The sequence below is a fragment of the Eschrichtius robustus genome, chromosome 10 (genome assembly GCF_028021215.1).
Source record: "Eschrichtius robustus isolate mEscRob2 chromosome 10, mEscRob2.pri, whole genome shotgun sequence".
NCBI classification, from domain to species: Eukaryota; Metazoa; Chordata; class Mammalia; order Artiodactyla; family Eschrichtiidae; genus Eschrichtius; species Eschrichtius robustus.
In genome coordinates this window covers 82,313,462-82,338,521 of record NC_090833.1, presented here as the reverse complement: position 1 = coordinate 82,338,521, position 25,060 = coordinate 82,313,462, and the positions used below count along the sequence as shown (strand labels likewise).

Here is a 25,060-nt window from a genome sequence, read left to right as displayed (position 1 = left end):
GCAGTATGCACTTTGGCTTCGATCTTAACAATATCTTTTGGATAAGTCTCCTCAGGCAAGGGAAACAAAAACAAAAATAAACAAATGGGATTGTATTAAACTAAAAAACTTTTGCACAGTGAAGTATACTCTCAACAAAATGAAAAGGCAGCCTACTGAATTGGAGAAGAAATTTGCAAAGATATATCAGATAAGTGGATAATATCCAAGATATACAAAGAACTCGTACAACTCAACATCAGAAAAACAAACAACCAGATTAAAACATGGGCAGAGGACCTGAATAGACATTTTCCCAAGGGAGACATACAGATGGCCAACAGACACATGAAAAGCTGCTCAGCATCATTAATCATCAGGGAAATGCAAATTGAAACCAGAATGAAACATCACCTCACATCTGTCAAAATGTCAGTAACCAAAAAGACAACAAATACGAAGTGTCAGTGAGAAAATGGAGAAAAAGGAACCCTTGTGCACTGTTGTGGGAATGTATATTGGTGCAGCCACTATGGAAAACGCTATAGAGGTTCCTCAAAAAGTTAAAAGTGAGATTGCCATATGATTCAGCAATTTCACTTGTGGGTATTTACCCAGAGAAAACAAAAACACTAATTTGAAAAGATATATACACTCCAGTGTTCATTTCAGCACTATTTACAATAGCCAAGATATGAAAGCAACCTAAGTGTCCATCACTAGATGAATGGATAAAGAAGATGTGATTATATGTATAAATATAAAAAAATATTAAAAAATGATATCTTGCCATTTGCAACAATATGGATGGGTCTAGAAGGTATTATGCTAAGTGAAATTAGTCAGAGGAAGACAAATAGTACTTGATCTCACTTATTTGTAGAATCTAAAAAGCAAAACAAAACTAAAACAGACTCACAGGTACAGAGAATAAACTAGTGGTCGCCAGAGGGGAGAAGGGTGGGGGAATGAGTGAAATAAGTGAGGGAGATTAAGAGGTACAGACTTCTAATTATAAAATAAATAAGTTATGGGGATGTAATGTACATCATGGGGAATATAGTCAGTAATGTTGTCATAAGTTTGTATGGTGACAGACGGTAACCAGACTTATCATGGTGATATTTTTTTAATGTATAACATTATTGAACCACTATGTTGTACACTTGAAACTTTTAAAAAAAAATTTTGGCCACACCCTCTGACATGTGGGACCTTATTTCCCTGACCAGGGATCGAACCCGCGCCCCCTGCATTGGAAGGCGGAGTCTTAACCACTGGGCCACTGGGAAAGTCCCAAAACTTTTTAAAAAAGGCAGACAAAAGAATAAGTAGGGCTGGGAAATGCCATTTTATCTCTGTTTGAGTTAGTAAAAATGGGAAGATATCCAATGTAGGACAGTCTTTCTCCTTTGTGGTGGGAACCTCCTGGGTTTGGTTCAGATGAAGATAGAAATTAATTAGAGAGGTAAGGTTTAAGTGCCATCATTATAAAGAGAAGCACTCACTGGAGGCTTCCAGCAGGGAAGAACATCAGAGCTGAATGGAGACCAGCAGGTTTGGAAGTTTCAATATAACTTTAAAGACAGTTTTTAAGTCCAGCTGGGAAGAGGCTGGAATGTAAGTATGAGTATAGTGTATAACTTGGAGAAACAAAAACGGTAGAGATTAGGAAATGACAGTATGAAGCAGACCTATTTCTTTTTCATTCATGCTCCAGCAGATATCTTTCAGAGTTCAATTGTAATTGTGTGTTATGGAGGTAATGATGAGGAGTGTCTTAGGCAGCTTGGGCTGCTACAAGAAAACACCGTAGACTAGGTGCTTAAACAGGACATTTATTTCTCACAGTTCTAGAGGCTGGATAGTCCAAGCGCAAGGTGCTGATGGATTTGGTTCCTGGCAAAAATTGTCTTTTAGGCTTGCAGATGGCTGCCTTCTCCCTGTGTCCTCACATGGCGGGGTGGTGGGTGGGAGGAGCTCAAGAGAGAGTTCTGGTCTTTCTTTGTCATCTGATAAGGACACTAATCCCATCGTGTGGGTCATACTCTCGTGACTTCTTTTTAAACCTTATTACTTCCCACAGGCCTTACCTTCAGGACTATCGCATTGCGGTTAGGGCTCCAACATGTGAATTTGTGGTACAGGGGCACATTCAGTCCGTAACAAGGAGGAAGAGTTCTAGTTATCTATTGCTGTGTAACAAGTCTCCCCAAAACTTAGTGGCTTAAAACAACACAATTTTATTATATTTCAGGATTTTGTGGGTCAGGAATTTGAGCAGGGCTCAGCTGGGTGATTCTTCAGCTCTGCATGGGGTTGACTGGGCTCACTCAGCTGGTGGCTGGTCTGGTCTGAGGGTGTCCAAGACATCTTTATTCATATGCCTGGTACCTCGATGGGGATGACTGGAAGGTGGGGCTTGGGGGCCCCTTCCCTCTGCATGTGTTTTTGGGGCCTCTCCACATGGCCTTTCCAGCAGAGTGTTTGGACTTCTTACGTGGGTTCCAAGCACAAGTAGAACCATTTACCAGATAAACTGTACAAAGAGAGTGGGTTGATAAGTTTTGGAGATGTTGAGTTGGGATGACTGTGAGATGTTGAGGTAGAGAGGTTTAGCATATAGTTGAAAGTATTGATCTGAAGCTTACTGAAAAAGTTTTAGGTCATGGATGGAGAGTTTTGGAGCCCATGGGGTCCTCACTACTTTAAAGCCCTGAGAAATAGATTGCAGTGCTGAGGGAGAGAGTATAAACTGAGAGGAGAATCTGAAAGCTGAAGAACATCTATATTTTAAAGGATGGTCCAGAAGGAGGAACCTGCAGTGGAGACTGACCAGGAACATACAGAGCAGAAAGAACAGAATGAGGAGAGAGAGACATTCTGGAAGCATGGGTAGTTACAGAATTAATGAAAAGGAATGAGCTGCAGTTTCAAATATCAAGAAGAGGGAAGATCAGAGGACATTACTGCTCAAGTGCTAAGAGCACTGACACCAGGAAGATGGGGTCAAATCCTGTCCCTGCCATTTGCTGTTTGTATGACTTTGACCTTAACCTGTGCCTCAATTTCTTTATCTGTAAAATGGGGATACTAAAAGTATCTACGCCATAGGTGGTTGTTTAAATGCATTACTCCATATTATCAACATATATAACCTATCTTTTTATTATTCCATGCTTTAAAGAGTTTGAAAAGATCCATGGGTCTGGCGACTAGGAGAACTTTGACTTTAGAAAGTTTGGCTGATAGTGTTGTTAAATTTATATGACATGACAGCAAATGTTACACAGTGGTAAATTCCATTGTAACAAGCATGAAGGAATCCCATAATTTCCCTTATGATTGCATTTTGATATTTTACTGTACTTTAAGATGCACAGCAATAAATATTTTTTACAAACTCTATTGTATTTTCAGACTACTACTAGCTTTTTCTTTAAGTGTGCATTATGGATTTCTTGGAGGTAGAGCAGAGGTTGGCACACAAGGGTCAGGATGGCCCTCATCTGTTTTTGTAAATAAAGTTTTTTTGGAACACAGCTACTTCTATTCTTTTCTGTGTTGTCTGTGGCTGCTTTTATGTTCCAATGGCAGAGCTGAGTAGTCCTGACAGAGACCATATGGATCACAAAGCTTAAAATAATTACAATCTGGTCCTTTATGAAAAAAAAAAAGGTGCTTATGCTTTCCTGTTCCCTGCAGTGTTTCTCCTCCTCGCAGTTACTTCTATTTTGCTCATCCTTAAGAACCTAGAAAGCAAAAGCAGTTATGGCTGAAGGAGTAAAAAACACCGAACCAAAGCCACAGAGGTTTTCTTACATAGATTGACTTACGAATGGACGATAACTTTCAGTATACCTGATCTACAGATATTTTTGTTGCTGTAGATTTTATTGAAACTGGAGTGGAAACCATTGTTCCTGGGAGTGAAATAACTAGGGCCTAGGCTAACTTTATTATCTAGAACACTGTTAAGGCTGCATTCATTTCGATGGCGTTCTTTTTTCCCCAGCAGAGGCTGAAGGGCCTAGAAATGGCATAAATTGGCTAGCTAATGCAGGGACTGAGTTACTCTGGGGCTTTGTCCAGGTGAGATGTGAGAATCAGGCCATCTTTTCAGGGCTATGATGGGAATCTGGTTACTATTGAGGGGAAAAACAATCTCCTGTTTGGGAAGGTACATTCATTCTTGTTTAAAGCCCCATTGGTTATTTAACACATTTCTTTAGTCTACAGATTACTTTGGTGTAGGGAACCAAGGGTTTTGAGAAAGATAACAGAGGGGTATGTAATTTATTCTGTAATCATAGGCTGGATCAATTTCAACAGAAGCCCAGCATTGAAGATAACTAAGTGTTATATTGTTTACTTTTGGGAGCTTTTTTTTTTTTTTAATCTCAGCAGCTACCAAATTGAAAATCAGTCTACTTAGTCATACATCACTACCTCACACCCAGCCTCTTTTTCCCCAAACAAGCCAAAATTAGAAAGTATGAAAGAAGTGCATCATTTCTGTGATGGGGTAGAGAAAAATGATCTCTTAGGGCTAAATGCAGCAGCAAAATTAAAAAGAAAGAAACATTTGTTGGCAGTGTTCTCATCCTTCACTTCATAGTATGTGGAATGTGAGAGCTAAAGGAATCTTAGGGGCTTTGGAATCTGCTACCCCCAACCCACAAGATCACAGAGAAGGAAATCAGGGCCTAGAGGGTTTAGGCATCTGTCTACTTTTCACCTCTTTTGTGTAGCTATCTTCTACTCTTCCTCTTTTTCTTCAAGCTACTGTCAATCAAAATATATTTGTTCTAAGAAATGGCTTGAATTGTAGTCAGGCTAGGTCGTCAATACTGAAAACAGTGCTAAATTGGGACCCCTTACAGGGAATGTGCAAGTTACCAGGGCTCAAGCCTAAGGTGAAAGGAATAAACGTTGAATAGAAGAATTTTAAATACCATGGAGGGCAGTTTTTGGTGGAGAGTTAGGGATGCTGTCTTAGGTTGTTCCTAGAAAGCAGAACCTGAGATAAAAATTCCAGTTTTATTAGGAAATGCTCCCAAGAGAAGATTTTAGGAGAGTGGGGGATTTGACATGGAAGAGAAGGAGGGGTGCAAGTGTGCGATGTTGGGCAGAGTCAAGTAGAAAGTAACTTAGGCTCAGTCGCACAGAAGAGCTCAGGAAGAGTGTAGGTCATGCCTTAGAGGTGTCCCAGCTAAGGGAGCAGAGGTATTTATCCTCGCACATCTGTCAGTTATTAGTTAAGAGCTGACATCCTGTGGGATTGGGGTGGGGGTAGGTGGCAAGGTTCATTCTCTACCTCGAAATGGATTCCAGTAACCTGAAAGCAGCCTTCTACAAAAAAAGCCAGACAAAAGGGAAAGGGGAGCTGGGCTGAGCCTTCACACACCCTCCTGCAGACACCTTCCTGATACTTTCAAATCATGCTAAGGATGCATCCTCTTGTTCATCTTTCTCCCGAAGCTCAGTAAGTAGAATCAATGATTGGGTATTAGCTTCCTTAGTCTTTGCAATTTTTATGCTAAATAAGAGTTGAGGAAATGAAGGTTTCAGCCACAAATTCAGATATTTGGTTGGCACGTTTTCCTTTCTTCCTCTCTCTGGGAATATCAGTTTTCAGCAAGGAAACAGACTTAAAAAGATAGCATATATTCCAAGTAGCAATTGAAGGGGAAAATAGCAATGTGATAGATGTTCTAAGCCTTATATCCAATTACCAAGCACACCACATCATGGCTGTTATTTTCTCATGAGCGTGTAATCCATCTGTACAGACAGTCTCAGCAGGAGTTGTTGGTGTAGTCCAGACTCGACTTCACTGCCCAACTCTTAACTCTAAAAGGAAGAATGAAAAAAGGAAGGAGAATTATATGTTCATGTAGAGCAGAAGGCAGGTGGGGTGGGGAGGGAGAGAGGAAGAGAATGACAAATGTGGGCTCACCACCATGGCACCAACTTAGGAGTCTCAGTGAATGGGAGGAAGATGGGAGCAGCTGGTGTTTATTGAGCCTTCACTATGATCCAAGCTCTGTTCTAAGGGCTTCTAAATGAATTAACCCATTTAAACCTCACGATGATGCTGTGAGGAAACAGAGGAACTTGATGGAGGTCACACCACTCACTAGTAAGTGGCAGAGCTGGCATCTGAATCCAGGCCTGCCTGGCTCCTGAGTCAGATGGCACTGTCAACCCTGGGTGCTTGACTGGCTTTGGCATCTGCCTGTTATATATGAAATTCTTCCTCTTGAGTCTAAATTACATGAAATCCACTTTTATTCTCTGGATAGAGCTTAGGTTTTTCTTTTCAGTTGATTTTTAAATATTTATGTAATGCATGAATACATGTAAAAATTTAAGTTAAAATATCACAGATAAAATGGAAGTCATGGTTTTCTTTGACCAACACCACTAAATTCCTGTCCTCTCCCTGTTACCCACCTCACTGGATCAATTTAGTATCATTTTAGATGTCTGAAAATACATTTAGATGCTTGTTATGTATTCTTTGGAAATGTATGGTAGTGTTTTGTACTTTTTACTTTTTAAAAAACACATTAAGGGACTTCCCTGGTGGTCCGGTGGGTAAGACACTGTGCTGCCAACGCAGGGGGCCCGGGTTCGATCCCTGGTCAGGGAACTAGATCCTGCATGCATGCTGCAACTCAGAGTCCACATGCCACAACTAAGAAGCCCGCATGCCACAACTATGAAGTCCGCATGCTGCAACTAAAGATCTCGCATGCTGCAACTAAGACCCGGCACAGCCAAAATAAATAAATAAATTAATTAATTAATTTAAAAATAAATTTAAAAAACAATAAGATGCTATTAAAAAAAAAAAGAAGACATTAATTGTATGATACTATAGTTCAGAGGTTGTCAAACTTTCTTGGTTTATGGCTCTTTCAGTATCTTAGTAATTATTTCATGGTGCCCTAGGTCAAAAGGATATTTAACAGTTCCATCTAACAAGAGTTAGATCCAAACAACTTAGTAAGTATTTATGTCCTAACATAGCCATTATGGCCTTAGTAGCCATTTAAAACATTACACACATGAAAATAGTATTTTCAGTTTATTCTTAACGATAATTACTTACTCACAGGCAGTATGTGCTTATTGGACACTCCATGGCTCTCAAATCCTGGGATCAGATCAGATGCTACCACACTCATTGCCTGTTCCACACCTATTTTTGCACGGTACTCGTTTTTAATCACAGCAACCACTGGAAACCCAACTTTGCAAAATGAATGACATCAAAAGAATTATAGTATGCTCTAATATTGGAACTGTGGACCTCCTTGAGCTCATAGTTTGCACGGTGTCCAGCAGATGTCTAGTATGGCTACACTTCCCTGGGATGCTTCAATGCACAATTTGGGAACTAACTCTGGCCACAGTTAAAAATTTTGCAGTTCACTTTTTTCATCCCAAACTGTGTCTTAGGGATTCAACCATGTTACACATAAAGATCTACCTCCTATAAAACAGTGCTGCAGAATTACCCAGAATTTATTTACCCATTTTATTTACCCATTTTCCTGATTATGGCCATTAATGTTATTTCTAGTATTTTGTAATTTTATATAATATTGCAGTGAAAATTCTTGTTCGTTCCTCTTTGTTCATGGCCAAATTAGAGAATAAAGGAATTGCTAGGCCATAGGCCAGTCAGGTTTTTAAATTTTAGTACACACTAATAAATTGAGCTCTTTGAAGAAATGATTTTCTGTAATCCTTTGAAACATGATTACTGCTGGCTTATTTTTCTTAGGACTCTATACCCTATGACTATCCCATTGGGGAAGAATAGCTGTCTTGGAAATGTATGTAGTGAGTGATTATATTGTAGACAAAGGTAATTGAGAGACAAGGGCAGAATATGAATAGGCTGAGAGGAAGAGGAAGGTAGGAGCCGATCAGAAACCGCAGGGCGTATTTTGTAGGACAATGAGAAGGCCAGTTCATTTAAAGTAAATAATTTATGTAGGGCACAGATGGCAAATACCTTGCGGGCATGCCTTAAATGTTTCCTCCCCCTCGGTGGGAGACATACTCAATCCATCATGGCACAGCAGACATAACCAATCCATCACCGCACTCATTCTCCCTAAGCCTTCACAGTCTCGGAGTTTTCCTCACAGCTCTGGGAGATTACCACCAACTAACTAGTGTGGGCATGCAAAATGAAACTTACCTGTCATTCCTGGAGGCAGGGAGAAGGTGGGGAGGTAGGTTGAAGTTAGGAAGAGAAGGGCTAAGGAGTTTAAAGAATGCTAAACAAGGAGAATTTGGAAAACTTACTTATATTTCAGACTTTATTAGCAAAATGACTGGTGATCCTCCTTTGTGAAATAGTAGCAATAGTTATTGATCTCAGGCTGCTGTTATTTGTTTTCATACCTTAGTTCTAAATTATCCTATCTATTTATTTCTAGAAAAGTAATTTAATCACCAGAGGCCCCTCTTATTATTCTCTTCCGTGTGTCCCATATATTGAAAGACGTGGTCTACCAATTAAACTGTACTTATTAAGTAACAACACAGCATCAGCAAACAAGCATTCGTTGAGTATTTTTCACGTGCCAGGCACTGTTTAAGCAACCTTACGTTTATTAACTTTTTATTAACTTTTAAAATCATCACAACAACCTTACAAGGTAGGTACTATTACTATTCCCACTTTATAGTTGTGAAATTGAGACAAAAATTAAACATTCTGCACAAGGTTATATAGCTAGTAAGTGGTATAATCAATATGCCTTCCTCACTGTTCAATTTTAACTGTGTAAAGTCCAAGCATAATTTCTGATTAGAAGGAGATAACCAAAAGTACAATGGTACCAAGGGCCAAGAGGATGGGGGGAATGGGAGTTATTGTTTAATAGGTATAGAGTTTAAATATTACAAGATGAAAAGAGTTCTGGAGATGGATGGTGGTGATGGTAGCACACCGTTATGAATGTATTTAATATCACTGAACTATACACTTAAAAATGGTTAGAATGGTGAATTTTATGTTATGTATATTTTACCACAATAAAAAAATCAGGGGAAAAAAGGAGATAATCAGGGTTCCCAACATGAGTTGGTATAATTTTGGCCAGAAGCAAAGAAGTCTGCTATATTAGTTTGCTTGTGCAACATGTCAAGGGTAAATGCATGGTTTCCTGGCAGATTCTTCATTTAGAAGAGTTAGATTTATTTTAAATAGCTAAAAGACCCCCATTCTTGTTTAAAGACTGCAAAGATCTGAAACCCAAGATTGGAAACTACTGATTGGACACTCAATTCTCCAGCTCCTGGGGAAGTAGGGAGTGTTCAGCGAGGAGAATAATACATTTTAGAGTGAACTGATCTGTTGGGAGGCCACGTGCCTGAGGTTAAGAGCCTGTGCTCTGGAATCCCACTGAACGCTGGCTTCACCATTTCTTCCCTTTGCCATTTCCTTGGCAAGTTCTTTAACATCCTGAGCCCCAGATTTCTTGTCTGTAAATAGGGTGGTAGTGATAGCTCATGGAAACTCTTGGAAAGTCTGGCACTTAGTGAGCACTCAACAATGCTAGCTCCTATTAAACTTTATGGCCATGCATTTACATCAAACAATAGGGATAATACAGAACCTTGAGGCTTACTGGATGCCACAAATGAGATAGAGTGAGGTGTAAGTGCTCAACTGATGGTAAGTTTCCTCCTCTTCTTTCGTCTCCAGTAATCAGCAGGGAGTGGGTGCCCCATAAGTGAGGGGTCCCTGACATCTGGATGGATACCCATTGACACCCCTCTTATCATCTTTATAAACTTCTGGTGTATAAAGTGATGCTTCCTGACGTTCCTTAAGCAGCTTCAGGGGCATCATGGTTAGTGATATCAGAGGCTGCCCTGATCTCGGCATGTCAAAGTGACCTTCACTCATGGTGTGGAGAGAGCTAGGCGCTGGGGCCAGCATTGTGTCTGCTACAGATAACCTGTCAGTAACACGATTCTGAGCTATTCAGGATTTTGGGCTTCTTTGTTTTGTGTTGGAGCTGATTTTTCTTCTTGATGACCTCAGGCCTCTGCAATAAGATATTTAAAATAATTTGTTCCTCCCTACTGTGAAGGAAGAATTGCCTCTGTGTGTGACAGAGCTAATGCTGGCTTGGCCCACTGCTAACCTGAAAGGATGCTGCTGGACTGTGGCTCTTAGAGGTCACGGATGTCAAAGTCTTTAGCCATCTGTGGTTTGCCCAGAGCAGTGGAGCTCAAAGAATCACCTAGGAGCCAACTAGAGCCACTGGAACATCCAATTTAAGTGCATGTTTTCTCCCTTGTCCTTCTCTCCTAGCAACTGTATGACTCAAATACTACTTAGAAAGTATTAATTCTCTGTAATTTATACCCTTGCCTGTGGTATTATTATTGCCAATTGTTCATGTTGATCTTTAGAGGGTGGAACCCTGAGGAATATCTATGGGGAACTGAGGCTGTACTTTGGAAAAAGAATATCTTTATTAAATTCGTTTTAATTATTAAGTATGCATCACATGGTCCAACCGTTTGACCCACAATCTCTCTTTTTCTCCCCAGCACTGGCTTGAACCTAACAAGTCCATCTCCAAGCAAATGAAATGTAAGTGTCAATCTGTGGGTTCACTTTTGCTGTGAAATGTCCAAAGATAGACTTTATTTCTTTACAAAGTTTCTCCTGCCAGGGAAGAAAAGGATGGAGTTGAAGATCTGGGGGCTGGGGGCTTCTACCTCCCAGGGAGAGCCGTGTAACTTCTCTCTTATTTGTTGGCCTCGGTCCTCCCGGCAGTCACTATTCCTATAGCTGCCTGTGTCTCTCACCCTCCCCACCATCTTACCCTCGTATTTCATATTCGAACAGGGGTATTGGTGCCTGGTTCCCTTTGATTGTTGGGGTTGCTAGTAAATGGTTCAGGGTGGGAGGTCAGTCTTGGGGGGGCAATGAGAGAGGCAGGTGTATTTTGAAACTATGATCTTGCTGCTAACTTTACTGAAGATTGTAGTATTCTTTTCCACCCCTCAACCTCCCCAATATATTTTTCTGGGTAATAGTTTTCAAGCTCTGGTGTTCTGAACTGCCTTTTTTTCCCCCGATGAGCTCTTGGAAGAGTCGGCTAGGGAAACATCTCTCTAGAATATAGAATATCTGGTCATCCACCAGGGGCATTGTGAAGAGGGTGTTGACTGATGGTCCTGGGTGGCATGATGTTTTGTCCTAGTCACCGTGCCAGGCTGTAGTCAACCTGTTTTTATTTATGGTTTAGAGGAGAGCTTCTGAAATGCACCTCAGAAATTCATTGCCTGCCCTGAAATCCATTTATCCCTTCATGTCAACGTTCCCAGGGCTCTGAAATATAAGTGATAAATCAGTTTCTCATCAGAGATCAGGTTAGTGCATATTATGTCACTTGTCATCATTCAAGGGATTCTTTTCCTTTTCAAATATGAAGAAATTATTCAGGGCAAGGTTTTTAAGTGGGAGAAGGAAGAAACTGAACATGGCTGGCAAACTAGTAACCAACATATCTATTCCTTAACTCTTTTCTTTTTCCCTCCCTCCCTCTCCCTTTTTCTCTCTTTGTCCTCCCTCATACCTCTCTCTGTCTGTCCCTTCCCATTCTTCTCCCATCTCTCAAGAGCTAACTGGCCAGTGCAGGACACACAGCCAGCCGGGTTGTTCAGGCTAACACCCAGGGCTGCTGTGGGCAATGGGTGCTGCAGAGAGAGGGCAGGAAAGATGTGTGAGATGCAAACAGGGGCAGCAGTGCACATGCAAAGTTCAGAGAAGTCAGGCTCTTGGGGTGAAGCTGGAATAGAGTTGGGACAAACATCCCAGAAGAAGTAGCAGAACAGAATTATCAGGAAGCTTTGTATAGAATGATATGCAGGATAATGAGAATGAACTAACTTGTCTGCGAAAAAAAATAGCTCATGCCTGGCTTTTATCCCTTAACTACAAAGTTTTGATATTTTTGTTAATATATTTTAAAATATTTAGATAATTTTCCTGTACACTTATTTATAGTAAATAGTTCTTTGACTTTTGTTCTTAAATGTCATGAAATATTTTCCTTAGGACACACATTTTTGAAGTATAACTTGTCTCTAAAGTAAGATGTATTTCAACACTTAATAGAAGAGAAAATTTTAAATTTGTGAAGAATTTTCTGCTTAAGAGCTTTGTGTCTACACATACTAAATCTGAACAACCAACTCAAGATATATAATGTTTTGGGAAATGTGGTTTCAAAATTGATGTATGACTATTGGCCAGTTTCAATCTAATGACAAATAGAATCTGAATCTGGAAAAAAGAATTGTGTAAAATTCAATTTCTAAACCAGACACGGTGACTCACTGATTCTAGGAACCAGCAAGGGTCCTACCTGTCACGTAGTCCTCTGTTGTATTGTTAAGAACATTAGTGATCAAAAAATTATGTAATTTTTCTCAAGCTCACAAACCTCATTTTGTTGTTGTTCTTGATGTCTTTTAGTATCAAGAATTTCTTGTGTTCTTGTATATATGCCCTGGAAATATTCACTATAATGAAATTAGAAAAAATTTAAGCTAGGGCTTATAGACTGTTAACCCAGAAAAACTGGGTCCAACCTTTGGGACTCATCCATGAGGTTATCAACAGAATCTGGTTGCAGAACCCCAGGCAGCTTCCTCTTTGGTTGTGGGTATGCTGTTTATATTCTGACTGCCTTTGAGTAGGCAGTGAGACCGTAATTCCTTGGAGGAAGAGTTTCCTCCATTCCCATCTCACTCACCAGTGATGACCAACTTTCAGATCCTTTGCCTTGACCCCATTAAGATCCCTCTGACTATGGACGTTCCCAGGGTTGGCAGAAGGCCAGCTATCCTGATTAATAAACTTTGTACAAAGCCATTATTATGTCTTACTAACATTTTTGAAAATAGTTTTTTAATAGTATCATGTTTGTGGTTTTTCTAGCAGTTCAGAAAAGTTTAAACTGTTTCCTTTCTCCTCCTGCTTATATCTCCATGCTTACTCCAAAGAGATAACTATTGTTAACAGTATTTTATATATCCTTCTGGGAATTTTTATGTATGTATAAGCTCCCCCAACATATATAAGGCCTTTCCTAAACAGAAATGAGATCAGTCGCTATATATTATTCTTTACCTTGTTATTTTTCTTAATAATTTTGGAGACTTTTTTTCAAAATCAGTGATTGATGATTAGCCTCATTTTTGAAATGGTTTTCTGATAGTTAATTGTATGCATCTATGTAATTTACTTATTAATGGACATCCACATTGTTTATAGTCTCTTCCTATTACAAATTATGCTGTCATAAACATTCTTAGATGTACATTCTTGATCTTGTACCTCTGTCCTAGAAATTCCTAGAAGTTGAGTTGTTGGATCAAAAAGTATACACATTTTATATTTCCTTAGAGATAAATATCCATCCAAAGATCTTACAGTAATTTACTCCACTAATATTACATGAGAGACCTTGTTTCCCCCAAATCTTGTTGAAGATAGGTATAATCAAACTTGTTTTTATGATGACCTCATGTTTATTAAGGAAGAGAAACATGTAATTGAAAAACTAATTAACTGGGCAGTTATTAACTATCAATTTTAAAACTGAGAAACTTCGTAAACCAGTCTTATTTCTCCTCTGACCTTAGGAGTTACTTTCAATTTTATTTTTTAAATGAACATATGGTAAAATTGCCTTTATTTTGTTCTATAGTGCTATGAATTTTTAGCACACAGGTAGATTTGTGTCCGCCACAGTCAGGATACAGAACACATCACTCTAAAAACCTGTCTTGTGCTGACCCTGTGTCGTCACACCCACCTCCCCTAACAACTAACAACCACTTATCTGTTCTCTGTCAATATAGTTTGTATCTTTTGAGAGTGTCATATAAATTGAGCCATACAGCTTGTAATCTTTTGAAACTGGTTTCTTTCACTCAGCATTAATACCTCTGAGATTCATCCAAGTTCTTATGTTTCAATACATGATACAGAAAATTAATGAGAATAGTTGGTCTTTGAAAAGGTCAAGAAAAGTTGATAAACCTCTAGCAAGACTGATGAAGAAAAAGACAGAAGACACAAACTACAATATCAGGAGCAAAAGAGGATATGTCACTACAGACCCCAAAGAACAACTCTAGGTGTGAAGTTCGACAGCTTAGATGAAATGGACCAATTCCAAAAAAACCACAAATTACCAAAACTCACCCAATAAGAAATACATAGCGTGAGTAGTTTTACAATTATTTAAGATGCTAGGTTTAAAATCTTCCAGAAAGGAAATCTTCCGCCTACTTGCTGCCATTGCTGTTGCTGCCAGAACCCCTTTTCTTGCTCTTCAGGCCTTAACTAGGAGCTTCTAAGTCTGTGCTGATGCCCAGGTATCTCTGAGTTCTGTCCAGGGGACACAAAGGGGAAAATGTGGTGAACTCAACACTGGTTCACTGATTCTTTGAATGCTTGTCTTTGTTTCCAATCTGCCTGCTACTGTTTACTTTCCAGAGACCTTAAACGGCTGCTGCACATATTCTGTCCAGGTTTTATAGCTGCATTCAAGGCAAGAGACAGGGTGGGGTGCAATTAGTCCATCCTGCCCGGAACTGAAACTTTAAAGTCAACTTTTAATAATTCCTTGTCTACTGGGTAAAAATGCAGATAGGCTACATAATTTACTTGGGAAACATTGAGGGAATATCTTTCTCATTTCCGTGTTCCATCACTGTATATCCCTAAGTACAAATGTGGACTGAGCTGGTGATTTGTTTTTCTTTCAAAAGTACTCAGGTAGTAGACTGCCTGCAAAGTGTCAAATGAAATGCATATATTTTTTTAACATCTTTTTTGGAGTATAATTGCTTTACAATGGTGTGTTAGTTTCTGCTTTATAACAAGGTGAATCAGCTATACATATACATATATCCCCATATCTCTTCCCTCTTTCATCTCCCTCCCACCCTCCCTACCCCACCCCTCTAGGTGGTCACAAAACACTGAGCTGATCTCCCTGTGCTATGCTGCTGCTTCCCACTAGCTAGCTATTTTACATTTGGTAGTGTATATATGTCCATGCCACTCTCTCACTTCGTCCCAGCTTACCTGTCCCCCTCCCTGTGTCCTCAAGTCCATTCTCTATGTCTGCGGCTTTATTCCTGTCTGACCCCTAGGTTCATCAGAACCATTTTTTTTTTTTGATTCCATATATATGTGTTAGCATACGGTATTTGTTTTTCTCTTTCTGACTTCACTCTGTATGACAAACTCTAGGTCCATCCACCTCGCTACAAATAACTCAGTTTCGTTTCTTTTTATGGCTGAGTAATATTCCATTGTATATATGTGCCACATCGTCTTTATCCATTCTTCTGTCGATGGGCAGTTAGGTTACTTCCATGTCCTGGCTATTGTAAATAGAGCTGCAATGATGAAGTGCATATTTTGAATGTTTGGTTTTCAGAGTCCTAGCTTTCCGTGCAGGAATGTTGCTATGTAATACATACTGACTCTTCTCACTTCAAACCTATAGCTTTTTTAGCCTTGTCCCCATGACCGTGGAATGTAGCCCGATGTGTATTCATGCAGAGACACACATCAAGAGGACAAAAATGACATGTCCTATAGGATCTATGTAACCACACAAATTATACTAGCATGTAAAGGTTTTAAAAAGTTATACACTATGATTCAGAGGTATGGAAATGTAACATTATTTCCCCATGACTGAATTCCACTTGCTGTGAGCCCCTACCTCCTGTGGGGGTGAAAAGTTAATCTTGCCACTTCAGGGTAATTCAGCATCTGCCTGTTTAGTATTTGATCTCTTTCAGCAAATTACTCAGTGAATTCATAATTTAAACATAGTCACTTGAAAGTGCATACCCTATGTTGGAGTATTTCTTTTCCTCCTTCCCCAAAATGGCATCATGAGGCAGGGGAAGCTTACTTACCATCCACCATGGCCATGAGGGTGACATCTCTCTCATGCACAATCCTGAGTCCTGAAGGACTCGTGTGTCTCATGTGATTTGGCCTCTGGTTGCTGGCATCTTTCCCTACTGCGTCCTCTCTGGATGTAATTGGTCCCACTTGGCCTTTGTGTGCTGGCATGTGCTGCTAAGACCTGTGGCTCCTGCCATAGTCTTGACCTTCAAGGCTATAAACTCTGCCCTCTTGTGGTCCCCACTCCATGTCTCTTTCACTGGTTGCATCTCAGCACTTCTGTATTCACCACTGGGACAGGTAGAAACTGCTTAGCCTCTTCCGTGCCATGCTTCAGCCTCAGGGAAACTCGGTACACTCTCTAGAGGCTCACCCTCTGCTTGAACACACCGTGCTGCCATTTCTTCAGTGTGCTCCAAAGTTCCAAACAGGACACTTCCCCTAAACTCTGGGGTTTCCTTGTCTTGCCTCCACACCTCACTCTGTTCAGCCAAGCCTAGTGTGCTGAGGGGTGCTGAATTCCTTCTCATAGCTCCAGAAAGCATCTTAGCCTTGGTTATGTCCTCTCTGGATCTCTACAAGCTCTCCACCTGCCACCCCTTCCCCACAACTAATATGGCTTTTGCCCTTGGATATAAGATTGATGTCCTAATGCAATAGCTGTTTTATACACAAGCTACTGCTGTTTCTCAAATGTAATGAAAAAGAAGTGCTATTATTTACAATAGCACTAACAAGTAAAAACATAAATTTCTTATAAATAAATGTACAACATCTATATAAATAAAACTATGAAATTTTACTGTGGAGTTACTGTAGAGTAGATAAACAGCTCAATAAATGGAGACTTCTCATGTTTCTGGTTAATATTAATGAAATCAATTTGTCACAAATTAATATAGACATTCAATAATGTTTCAAATCACAATTTCAGTGAGGTTCTCTATGGCATTTAACAAGCTGATTCTAAGGCTCATTTGCAAAATAAAATGCTCAAAAGTAGCCAATAAATATGCAAAAAAGAACAATGAACAATGATGGGGTTTTTGTTCTATTAGCAAATCAAGACCTATGAGCTATAGTAATTACAAAAGGCCTCATGATAGACTCACATAGTAATTAAGATAAAGTCAGGAACAGGAAAAGAATCAGTAGAACAGAAAGAACAATCCCATTATTTATGGAAATATGGGTTATAAGAAAGATTGCATTTCATATTAGAGACAGAAAGATTCAAGGTATAATTTTGGGGTTGCCAAAATTATAATTTTTTTTTTTGGGGGGGTTGCCTTTTCACTTGGGAAAAAAAGACTAAAGCCATACTTCACATCATACTTCACATCATGGGATTAATAACAAGTGAATTCAAAAGCCCAATATATTTAACAACTTATAGAAGTTTAGATAAAAATTTAGGAGTATTTATTTTTATTTTGCAGTAGTACGTTTATTTTTTGGCCTTGTTAGAGGATTATACAATAAGCAAGATATTTGCTATTAATCTGTTAAAATAGAGAAGGATAATTTTTTAAATTGTGATATTTCAATTGCTGAGCATCAAAGCTGATCTTGTACTCAATGGAAAAAATGTAGAATGGAAGTTATCATTTTGTCTCAATATGCTTAACTTTATGTTTATTCATTAATGAGCTATATACATTATGATAAAAATGCTAGGTTAGAAATACTAAATAATACTTATAGAATGAAAATTGAATGAGCATAGTCAATTCTGTGTTCTTGTTTTTTTTTTTATAAGAGATGATTCAGAGTGTAGTTCAGCCAACATATTCATTCATTCAACAGAAATTTTTTATAACCTTTTGATCCATTCAGCCATTTCTCCCATCCCCCACCTCTAGCAATCACCAATCAGTTCTCTATCTATTCTGTATGTTTTTGTTTTTGGTTTTGGGTTTTTTTTAGATTCCACATTTAAGAGAGATCGTGTGTCTTTCTCTGATTTATTTCACTTAACATAATGGACCTTGAGGTCCTTCCATGTTGTCACAAGTGACAAGATTTCATTCTTTTTAATGGCCAGATAATATTCCATTGGCAAGAGTTCATTCTTTTTTAATGGCCAAATAATATTCCATTGTGTATATATATACACCACACTTTCTTTATCCATGCATCCATTGATGAACACTTAGGTTGTTTCCATATCTTGGCAATTGTGAATAGTGTTTCAGTGAACATGGGGGTGCATATATCTTTTTGAGCTAGTGTTTTTGTTTTTTTTTGGATATATACCCAGAAGTGGAATTGCTGGATCATATGGTAGTTCTATTTTTAATTTTTTGAGGAATCTCCACACTGTTTTCCATAGTGGCTGCATCAGTTAACATTCTCACCAGCAGTGCATAAGGGTTCCCTTTTCTCCACATCCTTGGCAACACTTTCTATTTCTTGTCTTTTTGATAATAGTCATTCTAACAAGTGTGAGGTGATATCTCATTGTGGTTTTGATTTGCATTTCCCTGATGATTAGTGATGTTGAGCATCTTTTCACGTGCCTATTGACCATCTATATGTCTTCATTGGAAAAATGTCTGTTCAGATATTCTGCCCATTTTTAAGTGGATTGTTTGGTTTTGTGCTATTGAGTTGTATGAATTTGTTATATATTTTGGGTATTAACCCCCGAGATATATGCTTTTCAAATATTTTCTCTCATTAAGTAGGTTGCCTATTTATTTTGTTGATGGTTTACTTTGCTGTGCAGAATCTTTTTAGTTTGATATAGTCCCATTTGTTTGTTTTTGCTTTTGTTGCTTTCACTTTTGGTGTCAGATTCAAAAATTATTACCAAGACTTATATCAAAGAGCTTACATCCTATGCTTTCTTCTAGGAGTTTTATGGTTCTATATTCAAGTCTTTAATCAATTTTGAGTTGATTTTTGTGTGAGGTGTAAAATAGTGGTCCAGTTTCATTGTTTTGCATGTGGCAAGAGAATTCCCAACAACATTTGTTGAAGAGACTAACACCATTTATTGAAGAGACTGTCCTTTTCCCATTGTATATTTTTGGATCCTTTGTCATAAATTAATTGACCATATATGGGTGGATTTATTTCTGGGCTCTCTCTTCTGTTCCATTGATCTATGTGTCTGTTTTTATGCCAATACCATATTGTTTTATTTATTATAGCTTTGTAATAGAGTTTTAAATCAGGGAGCATGATGCCTCCAGCTTTGTTCTTCTTTCTCAAGATTTTTTTGGCTATTTGGGGTCTGTTGTGGCACCATACAAATTTTAGGATTAAACATTTTCTGTGAAAAACACCACTGGAATTTTGATAGGGATTTTATTGAATCTGTAGATTGCTTTGGGTAATATGGACATTTTAATAATATTAATTTTTCCAATCCATGAGCATGGAATATCTTTCCATTTATTTGTATCACCTTCAGTTTCTTTCCTTAACATCATGTAGTTTACAGTATACAAGTCTTTCACCTCCTTGGTTAAATTTATTCCTAGGTATTTTATTCTTTTTGATGCAATTGTAAATGGGATTGTTTTCTTAATATCTATTTCTGATAGTTTGTTATTAGTGTATAGAAACACAGCAGCTTTTCACTGTTGAGTATGTTAGCTGTGGCTTGTCATAAATGGCCTTTATTATGTTGAAGTACATTCTCTCTATACCCACTTTGTTGAGAGTTTTTATTATAAATGGATGGTGAATTTTGTCAGATCCTTTTGGTGCATCTATTGAGATGATCATATTATTTTTATCTTTTATTTTGTTAATGTGGTGTATCACATCAGAAGTATTTTTTATAATTATGGAGTCAAACAGGGTTTCCTAAGGAAAACATCAAACCCAGAAGTAACAAAGTAAAATGCTAATAAATTTGTACAAAATTTAAATGTTTGTACTAGAATATCTGGTTTGTTCACTGCGCAGAGTAGATTCTCAGTAAATATTTGTTCGATGAATGAGTATAAAAATGAATTATAAACAAATTAAAATACAAGCAAAATAATGGGAAGAACATTTGTCAAATATATAAAAGGTAGTAATATGCAAAATATATAAAGTACGATGCTACAAACCCAAAGATAAACAACTCAATAGAAAAATGTAAAAAAAAAATGCAGAAGGAATAAAAATAAATGGCCAATAAACTCATAAACAGATGCTCAACATCACTAGTAACAAGAAAAATGCAAATTAAAACAAGATATTTTTGTTTATTATTCTGAGAAAATTCTAAATATTGATAATATCCAGTTGCTGTGGATGGGGGTAACACTTCTGGTGGGAATGTATAAACTGGTAAAGCCATTTGGGAGGGAAATTTGGCTGTATCTTTCAAGATTAAAAATGCGTATCTCTTTTGATCCAGTGTCACTTCTATGAATCTATTGAAAGCAAAATTGATTCTGTAACAAATATATGTGCAAGGATGTCCACTGCAGTATTGCTTATAACACTGAGAATTGGAAGCAATAAAAAGCCTAGAAACTTTGACAAGGCTAAATAAATTATGTGGAGTACATGTAGTCATTTAAAGGAATGAAACAGACATATATTATTGACATCGAAATACTTATTAGATATATAGTAGAGTTTAAAAAGCAAGTAAAAGTCCACATATAAAATGATCCATTTATATGAAAATAAAAAGGTTATTTTATATGAATATGTAAGTGCACGGAGGAAGGACTAAAAAGATATATACTGACTGTGGTTACCACTGGGGAAGAGAATGAGGTAGAGAGAAGTGAGGTCCTCATGTTTTATTACATATAGTTATATTTTACTCAGATCTCTTACAGTGAGAATATATTCATGTATCACTTGGTAATAAAAAGGAGAAAATAAAAGAAGAGGAAGCTTTACGCAAAAGTCAAGAAAGGAATGAAGATAGAGAGGAAGAAAAGGAATCAAAGTGCATTAAGCATGTACAATAGAAATAGAGACCTAGATGAAAGAAAGCGCATTTAGTCTTCTAAAGAGGCTCTCTGCTTAATCCTGGCTGGTGCCTGATTAGCCCACCAGAGTAGTTAAGATCTTATTCTTGCTCTATTTATCAGGTACTATGCTGCTGCCAAGCTCTGTGAAGGGACAGGGGTTCTTGGAAATGGCTTCCCCATGCAAATCAAGGTGGGGAAGACCCCATCCTCTGTGTAACACATGGATTTGATTCAGCCATAAGAGCAATCTTGAGTCAAGTTGCTGGCTGATGTCTTTTGTGCTCCCTCCCCTAAGTTACAGTGGTCTTTCATGAAAGCCTGAGATGGCGTGTAATTTGTGTCTCTGGTAATATTTATGAAACGTCATGTTTATGTAGCATTCCTTAGCTTTTCCGTAGTCCTGGGGGCTAACCTAATGAATAGGACCCTAGCTGCTGAATGATTTTGTCAATAGGGAGCATATATTCCTCTGTAGCATAGGCAGAGAATACCAGGAGCATAGACTTTGCTCTGGTTTCAGGAACAGGAGAACAGCCACAGGTCCATACCCATTCATGAGGACAGTTGATGCCTGACTCCCAATTCTGTTCTTCCAATTATTCCCTGTGCTGAGTATTATTAGTTCCGAAGGCTGCCGTAACAAACTACCATACACTGGCTGGCTTAAAACAATAGAAATTTATTCTCCCACAGTTCTGGAGGCTTAGAAGTCAAAATCAAGATGTCAACAGGGCCATGCTCCCTCTGAAGGCTCTTCTAGCTCTTGCTGGTTGCTGACCAGCCTTGGCATTCCTTCCTCAGCTTGTAGCTGCATCACCCCAGTGTCTGCCTCTACCTTCACATTGCCTTCTCCCTGTGTTTCTCTGTGTCTGTGTCCAAGTTTCCCTCTCCTTTCTCTTATAAAGGTATCAGTCATTGGATTTAGGGCTCACCCTAATGCAGTATGACCTCATCTTAATTAATTACATCTTCAAAGACCCTGTTTCCAAATAGTGTCACATTCGGAGATTTCAGGTGGATATGAAATGTGGGGGGACACTACCCAGCTCACTGCACCGAGCACCCCAATTTAGATTTCCCACACCCTTCAGCATTCTTATTTACTCTTTGGGTGACCTTCATGCTTTTGTTTTGTGGCTCATTTTTCCTCCTTTGTGTACGTGTTCTTCTTTGCTGAACTTGACCGTATGCTTCTGACAGTAAAGCTTCGTACATTTTACTTCTCCAAACACCCATAGTCTCAGTAACCCCATCTCTAGACCTGTTGGGGCAGCCTCTCCCATTGCCCTCATGTGTATATACATGCTCATCTAATCAGTTCCCCAGTATTTAGTTTGGAAGATTTCTTTACTCGGTCCATGGCTTACTACAAGGCTAGGCATGTGATCAGTTCATAATAAATGCTTGTTGACTAGAATCAAAATACTTCTTTTAGGGAGCAGGCAGAAGAATTTAAACTGCTGTGTTCTTTAAAACAAAGCAAAACACACACATCTGAACAAAACGCGTTGCATAATCAAGTACGTGACACTAAGTTCCCAATCGCTGTGGATTAGTCTTGGCTGGTTTTGCTCTTTCCAGTTTTCTTCTTTCCAATGCTTCTTTCCAGCTTTGGGAGCAGGTTTCTTTTATTCTAGTCACAGCTCAGTAGGGTTGGCCAACTTTCTCTTTTTCTCCCAGGTTCAACTATTTCATCCAAAATTTCCATTTTTGATCCTTCTTTCAAAAAGTCTGTGCAGTTTGGGCCTATAAATAATTTCCACATTGTGCTCTTTCTTTATTTTCCAACATGGATAGAAATAATGATAACAAAAGTAATGACAAAAACCCTTAACTTTATAATGTGCAATTCTAAATGATTTGTACATTTAATAAGCCACAGATTTCTAATTTTTAACCTTATCCTTATGGTGTGGTTGGTGGTGACATTGATGTCATTTTGATTGGGTACAATGGTGGGCTTCGGGGAGGACCCAGCACTCCTTGTGGGAAGGAGGGAATGTGCCAGGAGTGGTGGAAAAAGCAGAGGAAAAGGAGTATCCTCCAGCAGAAGCCCTTATGTCACTGGGGAGATACTTTCAGGGCTTCTTTCTTCCTTCAGGAGTGCCCATGTTGTTTCATAACGGACCACGTGATTCAAAACTACAAGCGTGCTGGCGGCATAAAAGTCTGAATGATAACCATGATGGGCCAAGAGATTCCATGCTTGGTATGTCAGTACTAGAGGTGGTTCAAACGTGGGTCAACCAGGTTAGGAAAGCTCTATTCATATCCGTTTCCCTTTGTTTGGAAATACTTTATAATGCCTCATTTTTAGATGCAGTTTTGTAGTAAAAAAATCTCAGTACTAAGTTACATAAGTAATTGCATTTGGCTGTTATTATTATTATTATTATTACTAGTTGATTTATGCCAACCAGCATAACTCCTGTGGGGCCAGTTAGTTACACAACATCTGTAGCAAGCAGGCACCTGGATCTCTTGCCTTAAGTTTCATGTACTTTTGCTAACTTTTTTTGGCTGAAATTCTCAGGTCACTGCACCCTAGTCCCAGGCAGCAAAGCTCTTCTTTAGAAGCAGGACTGCCAAATATCTCTTCATATGTGCACCTATTTCTTGTGTATTCCATCCCCACTCCTTCCTGAAAAATGACAGTCCCCCTCTCACCCTTTGAACCAAGATATAGGACTTAGGTCAAGTTGGAGGGCTCTACCTCATCCACGTCAGTTTCTTCTTCAACCTCTAGAGTAGTAATAACTCCTATGGGTTGAGTGTGAAGGTCTCAGGCAGCTTGCTGAGTGCTCAACATTATTAACTCGTGCCATTCTCATAGTGGTCTCTGTAACAGGGCCTCTGGGTCAGACCCAACCTGCTGTCTGGTTTTATATGGCCACAGGCTGGGAATAGGTTCCATATTTTTAAATGGTTGGAAGGAAAAAAGAAAAGATGATATTTTGTGCCATATGAGGAGTACATGAAATTCAGATTTCCATGTTTTATTGGAACACATCATGCCATTTGTTTACATCTTGTCTGAGGTTGCTTTCACGCTACAACAACTGAGGGGAGTAGTTGAGATAGCGACCTTGAGGCCTGCAAAGTGAAAAATATTTACTGTCTTACCCCTTATAGAGAAATTTTGCAGATCCCTACTTTAGGTGGCTGGTTGCATTATTATCCCCATCTTACAGATGAAGAAATGTAAGCTGAGAGTTTTAAGTTTGTCTGTAGCCATTTGTCCAAATGGTGAACTTGAGATTAAACATGTTGGGTATCAAAGTCCCTGTTGGAGCTTCTCTTGAGCAGCATAGGCAGTCGGAGAATTCCAAGAACAAGTATTTGTGAGAGAGCTTCTCAGCACTCCAGTATCCTCTAACAGAGTTCTTAGAGTGTGACTTCATTCTGTGCACATGTGTGTGTATGTGGGCATGCCTGTGTGTATGATTAAGGCATAAGAGAGAGCTATAACAGGAGGAGGATGAATTAAATAAATTTTTTAAAAAATCCCTGCTTTAGAAGTAGAGGAGATGCGGTACCAGTAACATCTTGGAGGCTGCTGCTTGTCATTTCAGTAAAAGAGAGATGGAGGGATTATCCCTGCTGTTGATGATGATAGTTAACAGTTGTTGCTGAATGATAATAATCACTTCCAACTAGAAGAGAGCAGTCGTTAAGAGAGCAGTTCTCTGTGGCTGGCTTATTTGATCATATCCCAAGAGTTATAGCTCGGTAAGTGAGTGAGTGAGTAATGCTTTGCCCTTTTGGCGCTGTGTCGTTTTGCACATGCGCAGAAAGAGTGTGTGCTCCTGAGCTGTTTCATCACGGAGCGCCGCTCATCAGCATCCCTGTGAGGGCTGCTGCCCGACGGAGAGGTGGGGTGTGGTCCTCAGCTCTCACTCTAAAAGCCCTGGAAGGAGCTGGGAGGGACAGTGTTCATTTGGTTGGGAATAAAAAGGTGTCAGTTGTTCTGAACAGGCCAGGAACCCCTGACACCTAGTTGGAGTCCTTTGGAATGTAAGCCTCTTATTTGTAGGGTGTTAGGGGTCCTTTCTGCAACCAAACCCTTTGAAATATTTCTCCAGAGTCTGAAAGAGTCTGACAATTGGTCACATTTTTTTGGTTTTGCCCAATAGAGTCCCAGAGGAGGGAGTCGTAAGAG

At 38.9% G+C, this 25,060-nt stretch overlaps 1 protein-coding gene and 1 non-coding gene across 7 annotated transcripts in view; both read left to right on the top strand.

Annotated features, from left to right (window-relative positions):
* Positions 1–25,060, top strand: part of FRMD3 (FERM domain containing 3) — a 371,558-nt gene that overhangs the window by 234,856 nt on the left and 111,642 nt on the right. For all 6 annotated transcript variants that reach the window (XM_068552180.1, XM_068552178.1, XM_068552177.1 and 3 more), the window contains one exon: positions 10,570–10,612. In XM_068552180.1, the coding sequence (XP_068408281.1) occupies positions 10,570–10,612 (43 nt within the window). The remainder of the gene's footprint in view (positions 1–10,569; positions 10,613–25,060) is intronic.
* On the top strand, positions 6,562–6,634 carry TRNAG-GCC (transfer RNA glycine (anticodon GCC)). Its single transcript has one exon. It is a non-coding gene; the product is annotated as a tRNA-Gly (tRNA).